Here is a 14,243-nt window from a genome sequence, read left to right on the forward strand (position 1 = left end):
ACTAAAGTCTTGATCACAGACAGGTATTTACACTCAAGGCAGTTTATATCTACAATGTATAAATGTCAGTGGAATATTTACCAAGTGTATACAAAAACAAAATATTTAGGGTCATGAAAACAAATTCCAGTTTTTTTTAAGAGAGAGAGAGAGAGAGAGAGAGAGAGAGAGAGAGAGAGAATTTTTTAATATTTATTTTTTAGTTTTTCAGCAGACACAACATCTACTTAACATCTACTGTATGATCCAATCACTGTACACCAACAAGGCAGCTTGCAGATCCAGAGAGCCCATTAGATTTTGGCTATAAAAACTCTCTCTTGCCAGGTCCTTGCTCTCTCCTTTTTCTCTCACGTTCCCTGTCTCTCATTCTCCCTTTTACTTTTTTCCTCTCTTTTATCTCTCTCTCTCTCTCTCTCTCTCTCTCTCTCTCTCTCTCTCTCTCTTGCACTTTCCTCTCTCTCTCTCTTTGTGTTAATCAGACACTGGCACAGTAAAGGTCTCTTGGTTGCTCTGAGTGTAGAGGTCACATTTTTTTTTAGATATAATGAAAATATAAAGTGAAATTAACAATAATAAAAACATATTTAGCTTGTATATAATTTTGAACCTTGGCTGAGTTATACATTATATTTTTATATGAGATCACAGTAATCTTTTCAATAAATTTATCTTTGAATATAACTTTAAATTAACTGAAATCTGACCCACTTTGAAGTTATTTTGACATGCTCTAAGGTAGGAGGCAGAGCCTTATCTCAGGTAAGGCAGGGCTCTTAGGTAAAGTGTTGTAGTTGTAAAGCTGACCTTTGTCTCCCTTTTAAATATCATTTTATAAAATTTACATATATTGTTTTTTGACTCTGTATGAATGTTAGTAGTACAATATGACATACATATGAAACATTAATTAAGGAAAGGCTGAGAGCCCTTAACATTTTTTTCAATGTGGAAAAGTGGCAAAATGTTTTTATTTTTTTTTAAAGAGAGAGTAAGAGAGAGAGAGAGGGGAGAGAGACAGAGAATTTTTTTAAAAATATTTATTTTTTAGTTTTCGGCAGACACAACATCTTTGTTTGTATGTGGTGCTGAGGATCGAACCCAGGCCGCACGCATGTCAGGCGAGTGCGCTACCACTTGAGCCACATCCCCAGCCCAATTTCAGTTTTTAAAATGGAAACTAAAACGACCCCTTTTTAATGTTATTTTCAAAATTAAGAATAAACCCAGAAATGTTTCCTGAGAATTAGTGTTACCAGAAAGCATTTTATTTAATAGCAGTACTGATATCTACTTTATAAAACATTCTCATATTTTCTAATCAACATTCATGGTACCCACTTTAATATCAATACTCTAACATATTCAAAATTTCACAAATTAGATTGTCATTCTTTTTCCAACTGTTTGAATGATTTGTGAAGCTAACCAAGTCAATAAAATTAAATCAAGATAAAGGTTTATTTAATATATTTAAGTATGCTATCTTTCTTCTGGTGCAGGGAGAAGGAGACCTTTGCTCAAGTTTTATTCATTATAATTAGTATTGGTAGATATTAGGAATTAATTCCATTACCTTTGAATTACACTAAATTGTTTCATCTAATATAAGAGTAACCATATATCATGACTTTGCTGAGACTTGTCTAATGGCTTAGAAATAACTTAGATCTAAAACAAAAGATCAGAACTAAAATTGTCACAGAAGAACAAGATTAACTGACACAGAAGAATTTAGTTTTTTTAAAATGATACATTCTACAAGATAAATTAGAAATGGGCAATATTAATTTTTAGAGCACCTTTCAATATATGTAACAAATTAACATTTGGTGCATTTTTCACCTCTGGCACTTTCTTTTTTTTAAAGAGAGAGAGAGAGAAAGAAAGAGAATTTTTTAGTATTTATTTTTTAGTTTTTGGTGGACACAACATCTTCATTTTTTATTTTTATGTGATGCTGAGGATTGAACCCAGCGCCCTGCACATGCCAGGTGAATGCGCTACCAGCTGAGCTACATCCCCAGCCCCACCTCTGGCACTTTCTATCATCTAATGTTTTCATGAGTATCCATGAAGTCCGTAAATTATTTAATATCTCCCCCTTCTTTATGTATGAAATAAAAATCTGGGATTTAAAAAGTACTAACTTCACACAAAGGAGGGCTATTTGATATCACTATTTCTGTTTTACTGCTACGGATTAACAATGAGAAACATTGAGATCAACAGTTTTACAATTCTCTGACCATCTCATTTACTAAGCATCAGAGACTAAACATAATTTCTTCAATAGAGTTTGTGTACATGCACATGAGTCCTATTGCTCTTTCAGGACTGTAAACAATATATAAAAAATTAAATCTTAAATTGCAAAAGAAGTTAAAAAAAATTCTACCTGATACGACAATTAGTAATAGGAAAATGTAATAATAATTCACAAAAGTAGTTTACCTATCATTTTTCCTAAGAGAATCATATATAGCTATTCTGTCACTTGAATTTAATAACTTCATAATTTTTTGGCAATTTTTTAAGCAAACTGGCACATCAGAATACAAAACAGAAAAAATATCAATCAATTTCAGCAAAGAAAAATTATAAGTCTTTTCTACAAAAGACTTATAAAGATCTAAATTCCTCTATTTGCAGAAACACATAATGGAATCTTTATAAATCTGCCATGTATATCAATATCTACATAAATATATACAGATATAGATATGGCACATTAATGGCAAATGATTTGAACAATGTGTGGGATCAGCAGAGCTTCATCAGACCATAGCATGATATGTACCCCTCATTTTTAAGAACTGAATGATGAAAGAAGATCCCCTAGCAACAATCTGAGGTGGAATGTGACTGAGTGAACAGTTCCCAATACTCATGATTGTAAGCTTGCTGCAGAGAGCCAGCTCAAAAGGAAGGCAATGTAGGTTAGGGTTGTCATTCAAATACAGTTCTTCAAGGTTTTCCAGTGTACCTGTTTTATTTTTTTAAATCAATAATTAAAAAAAAAAAAACATTAGTTGCTATACAAAGGTGCAAGTGGGAATTAATATATAATACATATTTCCCACTCTTCTCTCCATTTTAAAACACTTAGCACCATCAATCTCAAACTTCACTACATATATAACTTATCTGGGAAGATTTTCTAAAACCCTGATGACCAGGTCACACTCCATAACAATTTATTCAGAACTTCTTCTTTTATGCTTGGTTTTTAAGTTTAGTTTTTTGAAAATGCTCCAACACTATAGATCTTTTTGATAGAGTTTGGCATTCATGTGTGTGTCAGTATGTGTGTATGTTTGATATAGATCTTTCATGAAGAAAGTTACCACATATTTGATAGGTAAACCAAAATAAATTCATGAAGTCTTTCAAAAAGTTTCCTTACACTATTATTCTTATTTTACACATAAGAAGTTCCAGTCTTTGAGCAAGAGTTTGTGTAGATTATTCAAAGACATAAAACTAAGAAGTGAGAGATTCAGATTTTAAATTACTAACAATCTCCAAAACCACTGTGTTTTTTTTGTTGTTGAACCTTTGTTTTTTTATTTATTTATATGAGGTTCTGAGGATCAAACCCAGCACATGCTAGGCAAGTGCTCTGCCACTTAGCCACAATCCCAGCTCCCCAAAACTATTTTTAATTACTAATCCAATATTGTTTTAAGCACATTATAGATGGAAGGACAGTATACATAGAATTATTAATTTAAGAAGTCACAGTAATTTAGTATGTGACCTTAACTAACTCTGTGTAAACAGTATTACAACCTTCACTTATAAAATTAAAGGTGGTCATAATTATATGAGATAATGAATATAAAAATATTTGGCAAAATTTTAAAATGCACCCAAATATTAATATTAATCAAATATTATTATTGAGCCTTAATACCCACAATAATAATTTGTTTCAAGTCTGTGTGATTTTTCAAATTTAGGAAAACAGAAAATAATTCTTTTAAATTAAGATTTCAGAAAACTTATTGGAAATATAAATATACCATAGTATATTCAAAAATACAATATTAATCGTAATACCCCATGGGGAAACAATCAAAGCACCCACTAACATTAAGTATCAGTACTCCATAAAAAAACTCAGAATGCTAATATAACCTCAGATTACAAAAACAGATTTATCTGAAATACTGTGTGAAAATACAACGGTTAATTACTAGTAGAGTTAATAATACATAGAGTTCCTACCAATTTCCTTAGGAAGATGATTAAGCAGGTTATCTCCATGGCTTAGATGTGTGAGATTGGTAAGGTAACCAATGCTTCTGGGAAGAGTGGTCAACTGGTTGTTTGTCAAGACTAAATTCTAAAAAAAATAACAATAAAAGTTATATGCACATTTCATACAACTATATAAATTTAAAATAATACTTCCACAAAAGAATAAAATAACAGGGGAATTAAATCAGATGAGTCTTAATAAGTTACAGGATCTTCTTTCAAAAATTATCATTTGCTAGAAATTTAAAAGGAGATTATGTGAAATTAAAACTCAGACCTAATCCCTATAATATAAAAAATCTATCTGGTCCAAAAATTAAAAAATGGTGAAGAATTAGAAAGATGAGTTCCAAAAAAATCCAATCATATGCTTATAAAGCCCCTGACATGATTTATCTGTAAATCTTTAAGATAACCAATTTCATTTGGCAAGGATTCTAATTTGTTCTCCTCTATATCCAACTCTTTTAACTTCTTAAAGTTTCCCAGACCTTGGGGAAGCTTCTTTAGAAGATTGTTTGAAAATATTAGAACCTACAGAGAAATAATTTACAGTTTGATAAAACATGATATGGAATTTTACATATATGTATTTCATTTTTATATTGGCCATATATATGACAATTGTGAGGCTTAAAAATTTATAAGCAATGATAATTTTTCAAACAGTGAGTATTAGGATAGGTAACATTCAATTAAATTACATAAAATATTTAATTTAGTACTCTAAAAACTTTCAAACCCAGTAGAGTTATTGGAAATAATCTTATAATGTCTAAATTAAAGTAAAAATTTGACTAAAACTCAATGATAAAATAATTTAAAAACATTAATTTTTTCATGAATATCATATAGTTAGTTAATCTGATACTGAAAATTTGCAAATGTCTATGAAACCACTTGTTGTAAACAATCACTTAAGAAAGGTCACAACTGACAATCCATGGTATTTATAATTTATGGTATTTACTACATTTCAATCATTCTAAAAAAATAAAATTGGGGGAGGGGGGAAGATGGCCTTGTTTTCTAATAAATTATAAACTACCAGAGGAGTAGGAGTCAGTCATGCAATGGGGTTTTGAAACAAGCACTAAGAAGAAAGGTGTTCAGAGACTTCTAGCTAATTTTATATCTTCTTATTTCACCCATGCTTTCAATCACACAATACTATTTCATCTTCCCACATTAAATAAACAAGATTTTTAAAAAAAAACATGATATAGGAAAATTTTTTAAAAGTTGGAGTACTATTAGTAAGCTTTACTCATCAAAAAGATGAGAACTTTAGGGATTCAGGCAGAAGTGATTATCCCTGACTAAGAAGGTGAGAATAAGATGGATCATTATTCAGTGAATGAATTTTTAAAGAAAAAAAAAGGATGAGGAGTTAGATGAACAACTGGAATAAACATACAGACCTGGAAACACGCTAGATTTCCAACAAATAGCAGGTGAGTGATTTAGGATGGAAATTAGGTCAACATCATACAGTAAAAGGTTCTAAATGCCTGTCTCAGGTATCCATAATTATTAGGGTAAACAAGATATGGTTTTTAAAAAGAATTCATAAAAATGGCCTAAAGATGCTGAATTTTAATACCCCTTCCTTCAAAGTTATATTAGAGCATTCAAAACTACCACCTTTTAGTGGGCAATGGTAATATTGAACCTAGACTAACTCACATTCATTAGTATTAAATATTAATGATTAGTATTCAGTAGTATTGAGCCTAGAGTAATTGATCCAATACTGCACCATCCTAACAGGGTCATATGTTTAAGAGAGTTCTTATTATCATCACTTTTAATTGTGACCTTCAAAAAGAAATCGCTTATTTTATATAAGTAGATAATTGAGAAAGAGACTGAGAAGTTTTAAATGCTCACTAATACTCACTCACCTGAAGAGAAACAAGACCTGATAAATCCTCAGGGATCATTCTTAGCTGATTATTGGCTAAATTCAATTCTATCATGATGGTCCAAGTTCCAAAGTCCAATGGAAGTAATGTTAACTGAATGTCCTGGCAAAGACTAAATGCAGCATTTCATGTGGAACCATTAAAACAAAGCTCCATGTGTACAGTCTTTTGGAAAAAAATAATCTTAAACCTTAATCCTCTTCTGGATATCTAAATCAGGGATTTACAACCAGCAACAAAAGCATCGATTTTCCAAGATTTTTGCATAGTACCGAGCTTTTGCTTTGAAGTTAAAAAGGAAGTTTGTTTCCTATGTGAATATGATTAATGGAAATATAAAAATACTACACAGAGAAACAACTTCAGAGTTCAAAGATAATAGTCATAAATTTGATGCTTTATTTCACAATAATGTTTAGGAACCATTGGAGAAAATGTGACTGTTCAAATTGAGATATGAACACCATGAAAGAAGATACATGGCCGAAAGGAAACCCAGGTGAGCCCAGGAGTGGAAGAGATGCTGAGCAGAAAAAAAAGAGGAAAGGGATGGGGATATAGCTCAGATGGTAGATTGCTTGCCTCCCATGCACAAGCTCCTGGGTTTGATCCCTAGCACATACGACCCCCCCCAAAAAAAAAAAAGAGGAAGACAGAATACATTCATAACTAAATAATAAAAACATAATGGAGTACTATGATATTAATTAAGCATTTTAAATTACCTTTTTCCTGCTCTTACATGTTCACTTTTTTATATTTTGGATTGAATCCAAGGGCACTTAACTACTAATCCATGTCCCCAGCTATTTTTTTTTTTTTGAATTTTATTTAGAGACAGAATTCACTGCATTGCTTAGGGCCTCAGTAAGTTGTTCAATATTCCTATATCAGCCCCCCCAACCTGCTAGAATTACAGATGTGTGTTACCATGCCCATCAAATTCAACCCTAAATAAACTATTACAATGGTAATGGAAGAAAGAGGGTGATATCCCCCTTGTCCCAGTTGGGTATCAATGTGCCAATATGTTAACCAATTGGTCATGGATTCCTTTTACATTCTTTTTAAAAAATATTTTAGTTGTTAATGGACCTTTGTTATTTAATTTATTTATATGTGGTGCTGAGAACCAAACCCAGTGCCTCCCACATTAGGCAAGCACTCTAACACTGGGCCACAAACTCAGTCCCATCTTTTATGTTCTTTTTTTAGTGTATATTTCTATTTTTTTCTTCAACACTAATGGATCCTTGTGTCTTTTTACACAAAATCATCAATATAAGAAATCCCAATCAGTGAATATATATATTTAAAAATCCAGTTTATATTTTCTAAATTGAAATTTATTATTTATTAAAAATATTTAACATTATCTATCTATGCCCACACTACTGATAGGTACAGTATGATAAAGTATTTTCATTAAGAAATGTTTACTATAGGTGCTTATATGAGGAAGAATACAACAAGCTTCACTTTGATTTTTTTCAAAAGAAAGTTTTGTGTAACCTTTATCAAGTTTGAATAGAAATTTAGGAAAAGTGCTATAAAGTGTTTTGTTGTTTTAATAAAAACAACAATCCTTTCCAAGCTAACATAGTGTAATAATGTCAAATTCATAAAAGTGTATATTCAAATACAAAAAATAATTAATATTGGGACCACCATTTTCTAAATCTATTATTACAAAATGAATATACTGAATTAATGTTATTTACCACTACATTACTGTTATTGCATATATTAATTTTGTAACTATATTAAAAATTTTGTTTGTAATAGGATTTTGAATTTATACTACTTCAGTAATTATGTGCTTCCAAATTACCATAAAAGATAATACTATATTTATGACAAAGTATAGACAGAGTCAAGAAATTGTAAATTTAAATTATAAAGAACAATAATTGTGTGACTGGCTCATCAAAGACAAAAAGAAGTTGAATGATATAATATAAAGAACCCTCTACCTAAATTCAAAAAATCTAGGAAGCTGAATTCCTGCCTCAGCCATGAAATAGCTGTATGGCCAAATAGACTGTTTTCTCTGTGTAGAAAGTTTACTAAAAATTAAATCATTGGACTAGATAAATCACCATTTCTTCACCTCTTTCACAATAAACTATTACAAATGTGAGATCCTTTCTCTTTCACTGGACAGTATAGAGATAAAAAATAAAAAGAACTAGAGATCAGAATTACTTATGGGTGGTCTTTAAAGAGATACATTTTAGAAAACACTGAGTATATATGTACACATAAATACCTATGTATTTACTATATTTAATCATACTCCAAACAGCTTTAAACTGTATGTATTCACAGAATTTTTTATATTCTGTGACCTCCTAATTCTTAATAAACTAAAAATATTGTAACTGGTATGTAATATTCTTCTATATCTGAGCATCAATTTTGGTGGCTCTGCAGTATTCCACTTTAAAAATTTAAATCCCTAAGAGTAATAATAATTTGGTACCTTTAAAAGTGTTCTGCAATCAACATACCTACAAATATATTTTAATAAATCCTCATTATTAATTCTTGAGGACAAAAAACTGCCCCCACGGGGCTGGGGTTGTGGCTCAGTTGTAGAGTGCTTGCCTAGCATATGTGAGTCACTGAGTTTGATTATCAGCAATATATATATATATATATATATATATATATATATATATATATATATATATATATATCCCCTAAGTAGACTTCATCAACAAAATAAAATGACACAGATTCCACATCATTAGAGACAATAGAATATCAATGCATTAGTGATTCCTCCTTTCCTCCTGATACAAAAAGTTTACCTTCATATTTAGTTCCCTTAATGCTTTTGCTCTAGAGAATTTCCATATGGGATTTTATTGATTTGATTATATTCTATGTTGAGGGAACAGATTGTGAAAAACTGAGCTGGACCACCCACTGGATATGACTGGAAGTAATTTCTAGCCAAGTTCAAACTGTTCAGTTTCACAAGACTGCATAAAAGGATCTGTTAAAAAAAAAAAAAAAACAAGCATAAATCTAAATTAGAACTGAAAAAAAAAAAAAAAACTTCATTTGAATAGAACAGCAAATTCCAAACACAAATTCCTCAAGGCCTTACAGGTAAGGATCTACAGAAACAGGTTAGGCTGGTTCTGTGACACTTCCTCCAGATAGTCAATACTCAATTCCAGAAAGCTATTGTCTTGCCTCGTGGAAATTGTGAAGTCAGTGCACAAAGATTTTTCAGATTTCACAAGAAAACAGGATTTTTTTCCCTTTTTTTGAATTGTTTGGCTTTAGTTTATTTAAATCACTCTATAACACAAAGTACACATTGGTGATTGAGAAGTATCACAAGGTGGCTAGTTTGAGAGTGCTATGCCACTTACTGTAACAAATCCTATATAGGGTTTAGTTATATAAATATCTAAATTAGTATTAAGATTAACATTAGTATTAAGATTAAGCTGGAGTTGTAGCTCAGTAGTAGAATACTTGCCTTGCACACATGAGACCCTGAGTTTGATCCTCAGCAGCATGTAAAAATAAATAAATAAAAATAAATAGTAAAAAAAATAACATAATTCCTGTCACAGTATAAATCATTATTCAATAATTTAATGGTTCTTTAGGAATACAAAATTCAGAAGCTGATTATACTTCTTGATATAGTATAACACATTCCTTTTTATATGGTAAAATTTGAAGGAATACAAGTACCTATTAAGCAAGTACTTACTAAACACATAAACTCATATGTCCCTACTTTAGTTTCCCACCACATAAAGAAACTAAGTGTGTAAATATAAATAAATATCTGCCTTTAAGAACATTAAACATTTTTAGAGATATAAAGTTTTGAATCAATCTTGCCTTATCATTTAATAGCTTGTGATTTGGAGCAAACTATTTTTCTTTCTTCTTTTCTCTCTTTATTTTCTGGTACTGGGGATTGAACCCAGGGTTCCTCCACCTATGAGCTATACCCTTGGCATTTTTCTTTGCAATTATCTTAGAGTTTCACTAAGTTGCCTAGGCTAGCCTTGAACTTGTGATTCTACTTCAGCCTTCTAAGTAGCTGAGATTGCAGGTGGGCACCACTATTCCTGTTTGGGTAAACTGTTGTATTAATACTTGGTTTATTCACTTTTGAAAGGATAATGCCTACTTTATGGGTTGTAGTGAAGATACTGGAGACAAAATACACAAACAGTTTTACCATACCTAACATATAATAACTGCTAGAATTTTAAAACCCATATTTAATTCCAAAGTAAAGAAGAAATACTCGAATAACTAGAAATGGAGAAAATAGACTGCAATAAAATTTTGAAGGATCAAAAAAGAAATAATAATTCAGAACAGGAAAAAATCCCAATCTAGATTAAATAAAAATATAAGCAAAAAGAAACAATGCCTATTAAGAGTATGTGGGTTTAAAATACCATTCAAAATTCAGCTGTCTGTCCTCCATGAAGGTTTGGTACCTGAGATGTCAGTTATGGCAATATAAAAGGAAGGAAGAAAATAACTATAGAATTGAAAGTGAATTATCTATTTAGTAAATATTTGATTTTCACACTAAACATTAAAAAATCTATCCTTAGCATCTATTTTTGCACACAGACAAAATGTGAGCACAAGAACAGTGCTTAAGAAAACCTTACACAACATTTCAAGAAAAATGTCTTTAATCTGCTTTATCAGAAACAAGTTTTATTGAGATTCATTGCAAAAATGTTATTCTTAAAACTGACTTAAACTGCGAACTGATATTCTTCTATGACAAAATATTGATATTTGATTATACTAAGAGTACAAGAAGACTTCTCTTAAACACATTTTTTTTAAAAAAATTGTAGTTGTAAGTGGATAGAATGCCTTTATTTTATTTATTTTATTTTTATATGGTACTTAGGATTGAACCCAATGCTTCACACATGCTAGGAGGCAAGTGCTCTGCCACTGAGCTACAGCCCCAACCCTCTTCCATGCATTACTTATATCACACTGTGAAACATAGATGTTTATCTTTCCTTTACAGTCACATATATTTGGATTCCTATCTTAGGTCTTCTACTCATCAATTTTGCCAACTTTGGTAATTTGATTAGATAATATCTCTCCCATATTTTCAAAAAAAATGTTTATGGTAACAAATTTGACTAAAATAAAACCCTCTGTCTTTTCCCGCTATCTATTCAATAAGAATATTCCCAACAAATCGTAGGGAGATACTGAATATAAAATAATACATGTAGAGCTCCTAGCTTCATGTCTGAGCATATGTGCTTAAAGTTATAGTTCCATTTCCTTATGAGTATTTAATCTTGCTAAGTGAAATATGCCAGTCTCAAAAATTAAAGGGTCTAATGTTTTCTCTCTCATATGAAGAAGCTAACACAAAATAAGGAAATGAAGGAAGAGAAGATTGGTTTCATAAAATAAAGGAAAGATCAGTAGACTAGAAGGAGATTGAGAGGGAGACTGGAGGGAAGGGAGAGGGGGTATTTTAAAGCAATTTTAAAGTCATGCTATATACATACATAAACATAACATAGGCTATTTCAACTTTATGTATAAGTAGAAAGAACCACTCAAAATTGAACAAGTACATGAGCAAAAGGAAAATCACTATCATACAGGAAGGAAAATGGGGGAAGCGGCATTGGAAGTAAAGAGGAGGAGCCTGAACTAAAATCGAGTTCCATGCATGAATGAGTTTGTCAAAAGTAACCCAAATGCAGCGTATAATTGTAATGGGGTAATGCACACACACACACACACACACACACACACACACACACACACACACATATATATATATAAGCTTCCCCTCACTGACAATAAAACTGGGGCAATATATACACGCATATTTAAATTGAATTTCCACTTTTTGAATTTTGATATAGACCCAGTCTTTATACTTATGTATATGGATATATAGTAAAACCAGTCACTCTTAATTAAGCTCACAAACCACGTCCAAATATAATCTCAAAAAGAATTAGTCAATGTGCTAATTACTTACCCTCTTATGGATACAAGTCATTCATTAGCAAGAGGGGTGACATTAAATAAAAGAACCTCATACATTTTGATCATTTGTAAACTACTATGATCAAAGACAAAAACCCAGATATTCTGGTTCTCAGAGCTGTATCTGATATCTATGGATTTACTCCTTATCCCATTCAACCTGTTGCCAACAGAAGTACTCTTTTTTTCATAGGTAAGATCCTGTCATAGTAGTCTTAATGAACTGATAAGGAAATGAAGAACCTCTATTTAATTCCAAAGTAAAGAAGAAATACTAGAATAACTAGTCTAGAAACTGCAATGGTGGGAAACTCATTTCCTCTCCACCCACCGATACTACAGATTGAACCCAGGGGCACTCTTACCACTGAGCTAAAATCTCAGCCGTTTTTATTTTTTATTTTTTTAATTTTGAAATAAGGTATCATTAAATTGCCCATGCATGCAATCTTCCTCCCTCAGTCTCTGGAGTAGTTACAAACAAGCACCACTTTTCCTGGTTGAAATTGATCTTTCAACCCTGGCCAAGCTGTTTCATGAAAATTCAGATACACAAATTTACTGTGTGTGTGTGTGTGTATGTGCCTGTGTGTGTGTGTGTGTGTGTGTGTGTGTGTTTGTGTATCTACAGTTTTAATCATTAGGGAAGAAAAAAATTTGCAAAAGATCTATCAATCCTTAAGTTCACATTCCATTATTTTCTTAGAATATTATGCTTGAATAAACATAAGCAAACATTTATGGGTAAAATTCCCTTTCATTGTCAAGAAACACAGTTTAAAAGAGAGTTATATTTTACCCAATTACTACCAACACAAAATAAATTTTAAAAAATTAATATATACAACACAAGCCAAATTAAAAGTAACATTTATGTAACAAAATGAGATTAAACCTGTCTCCCTCTGTACAAAATGAAATTAAACCTCTCTCTCCTCCTCTGTACAAAACTCAAATCAAAGTGGATCAAAAACTTAGGCATTAGAAAAGAGACCCTCTGCTTACTAGAAGAAAAAGTAGGCCCTAGTCTTCATCATGTTGACCAAGGATCTGACTTCCTTAACAAGACCCCTAAAGTGCAAGAAGTAAAAGGAAGAATCAATAAATGGGATAAACTCAAACTAAAACATGTCTTCTCAGCAAAAGAAACAATTAATAATATAAGGAGAGAACCTAGAGATTGGGAGAATATATTTACTTCATGCACATACAATAAAGCATTAATGTCAAAAAACTTACACAAAAATAACCCAATCAATAAATGGTCTAAGGTACTGAACAGACACTTCTCAGAAGAAATACAATCGACAAATATATGACAAAATGTTCAACATCTCTAGCAATTATAGAAAGGCAAATCAAAACTACTCTAAGATTTCATCTCACTCCAGTCAGATTGACAATGATCAAGAATAAAGGCAAGAAGATATGGCAAAGAGATAGTGAAAAAGGAACACTCATACATTGCTTGTGTGACTGTAAATTGGTGAAACTACTATGGAAAGCAGATGGAGATTCCTAAGAAAACTTGAAATAGAACCACCATTTGACCCAGCTATCCTACTCCTTGTTTAATACTCAAAGGATTTGAAATTAGCATACTACAGTGACACAGCCATGTCAATATTTATAGCAGTTCAATTCACAATAGCTAAACTGTGGAACCAATCTAGGTATCTTTCAATAGATGAATGGCTAAATCAAATACACAATGGAATATTACTCAGCCCTAAAGAAGAATTAAATTATGGCATTTTCCAGTAAATGAATGGAGGTATAGAACATCATGATAAGCAAAATAAGCCAATCCCCATACACCAAAGGCCAAATTTTTCTCTGATATGTTGATGGTGATTCAAAATAAGTAGGGGCACTAGGAAAAATTACTTTAGATTACCTTAGATTAGGTAGATGTGAGTAAAGAGAGGGGAGGGGAGGGGTTAGGGAGATAGGAAGGATGGCACCAACATTATTGCCTTATGTACATATATGTCTGTATTACTAATGTGATTCTATAAC

General features: G+C 31.4%; 1 protein-coding gene across 1 annotated transcript in view; it reads right to left on the reverse strand.

Moving 5' to 3' along the window:
* Positions 1–2,777: 2,777 nt before the first annotated feature.
* The window catches only part of LOC139702409 (leucine-rich repeat protein SHOC-2-like), a 30,287-nt gene continuing 18,821 nt past the window's right edge, over positions 2,778–14,243 (reverse strand). The window contains 6 exon segments of the mRNA XM_071603497.1: positions 2,778–2,986; positions 4,231–4,348; positions 4,651–4,797; positions 6,168–6,290; positions 9,002–9,042; positions 9,045–9,189. Of these exon segments, the coding sequence (XP_071459598.1) occupies positions 2,778–2,986; positions 4,231–4,348; positions 4,651–4,797; positions 6,168–6,290; positions 9,002–9,042; positions 9,045–9,189 (783 nt within the window).

This window comes from Marmota flaviventris, chromosome 17, assembly GCF_047511675.1.
Source record: "Marmota flaviventris isolate mMarFla1 chromosome 17, mMarFla1.hap1, whole genome shotgun sequence".
NCBI lineage: Eukaryota > Metazoa > Chordata > Mammalia > Rodentia > Sciuridae > Marmota > Marmota flaviventris.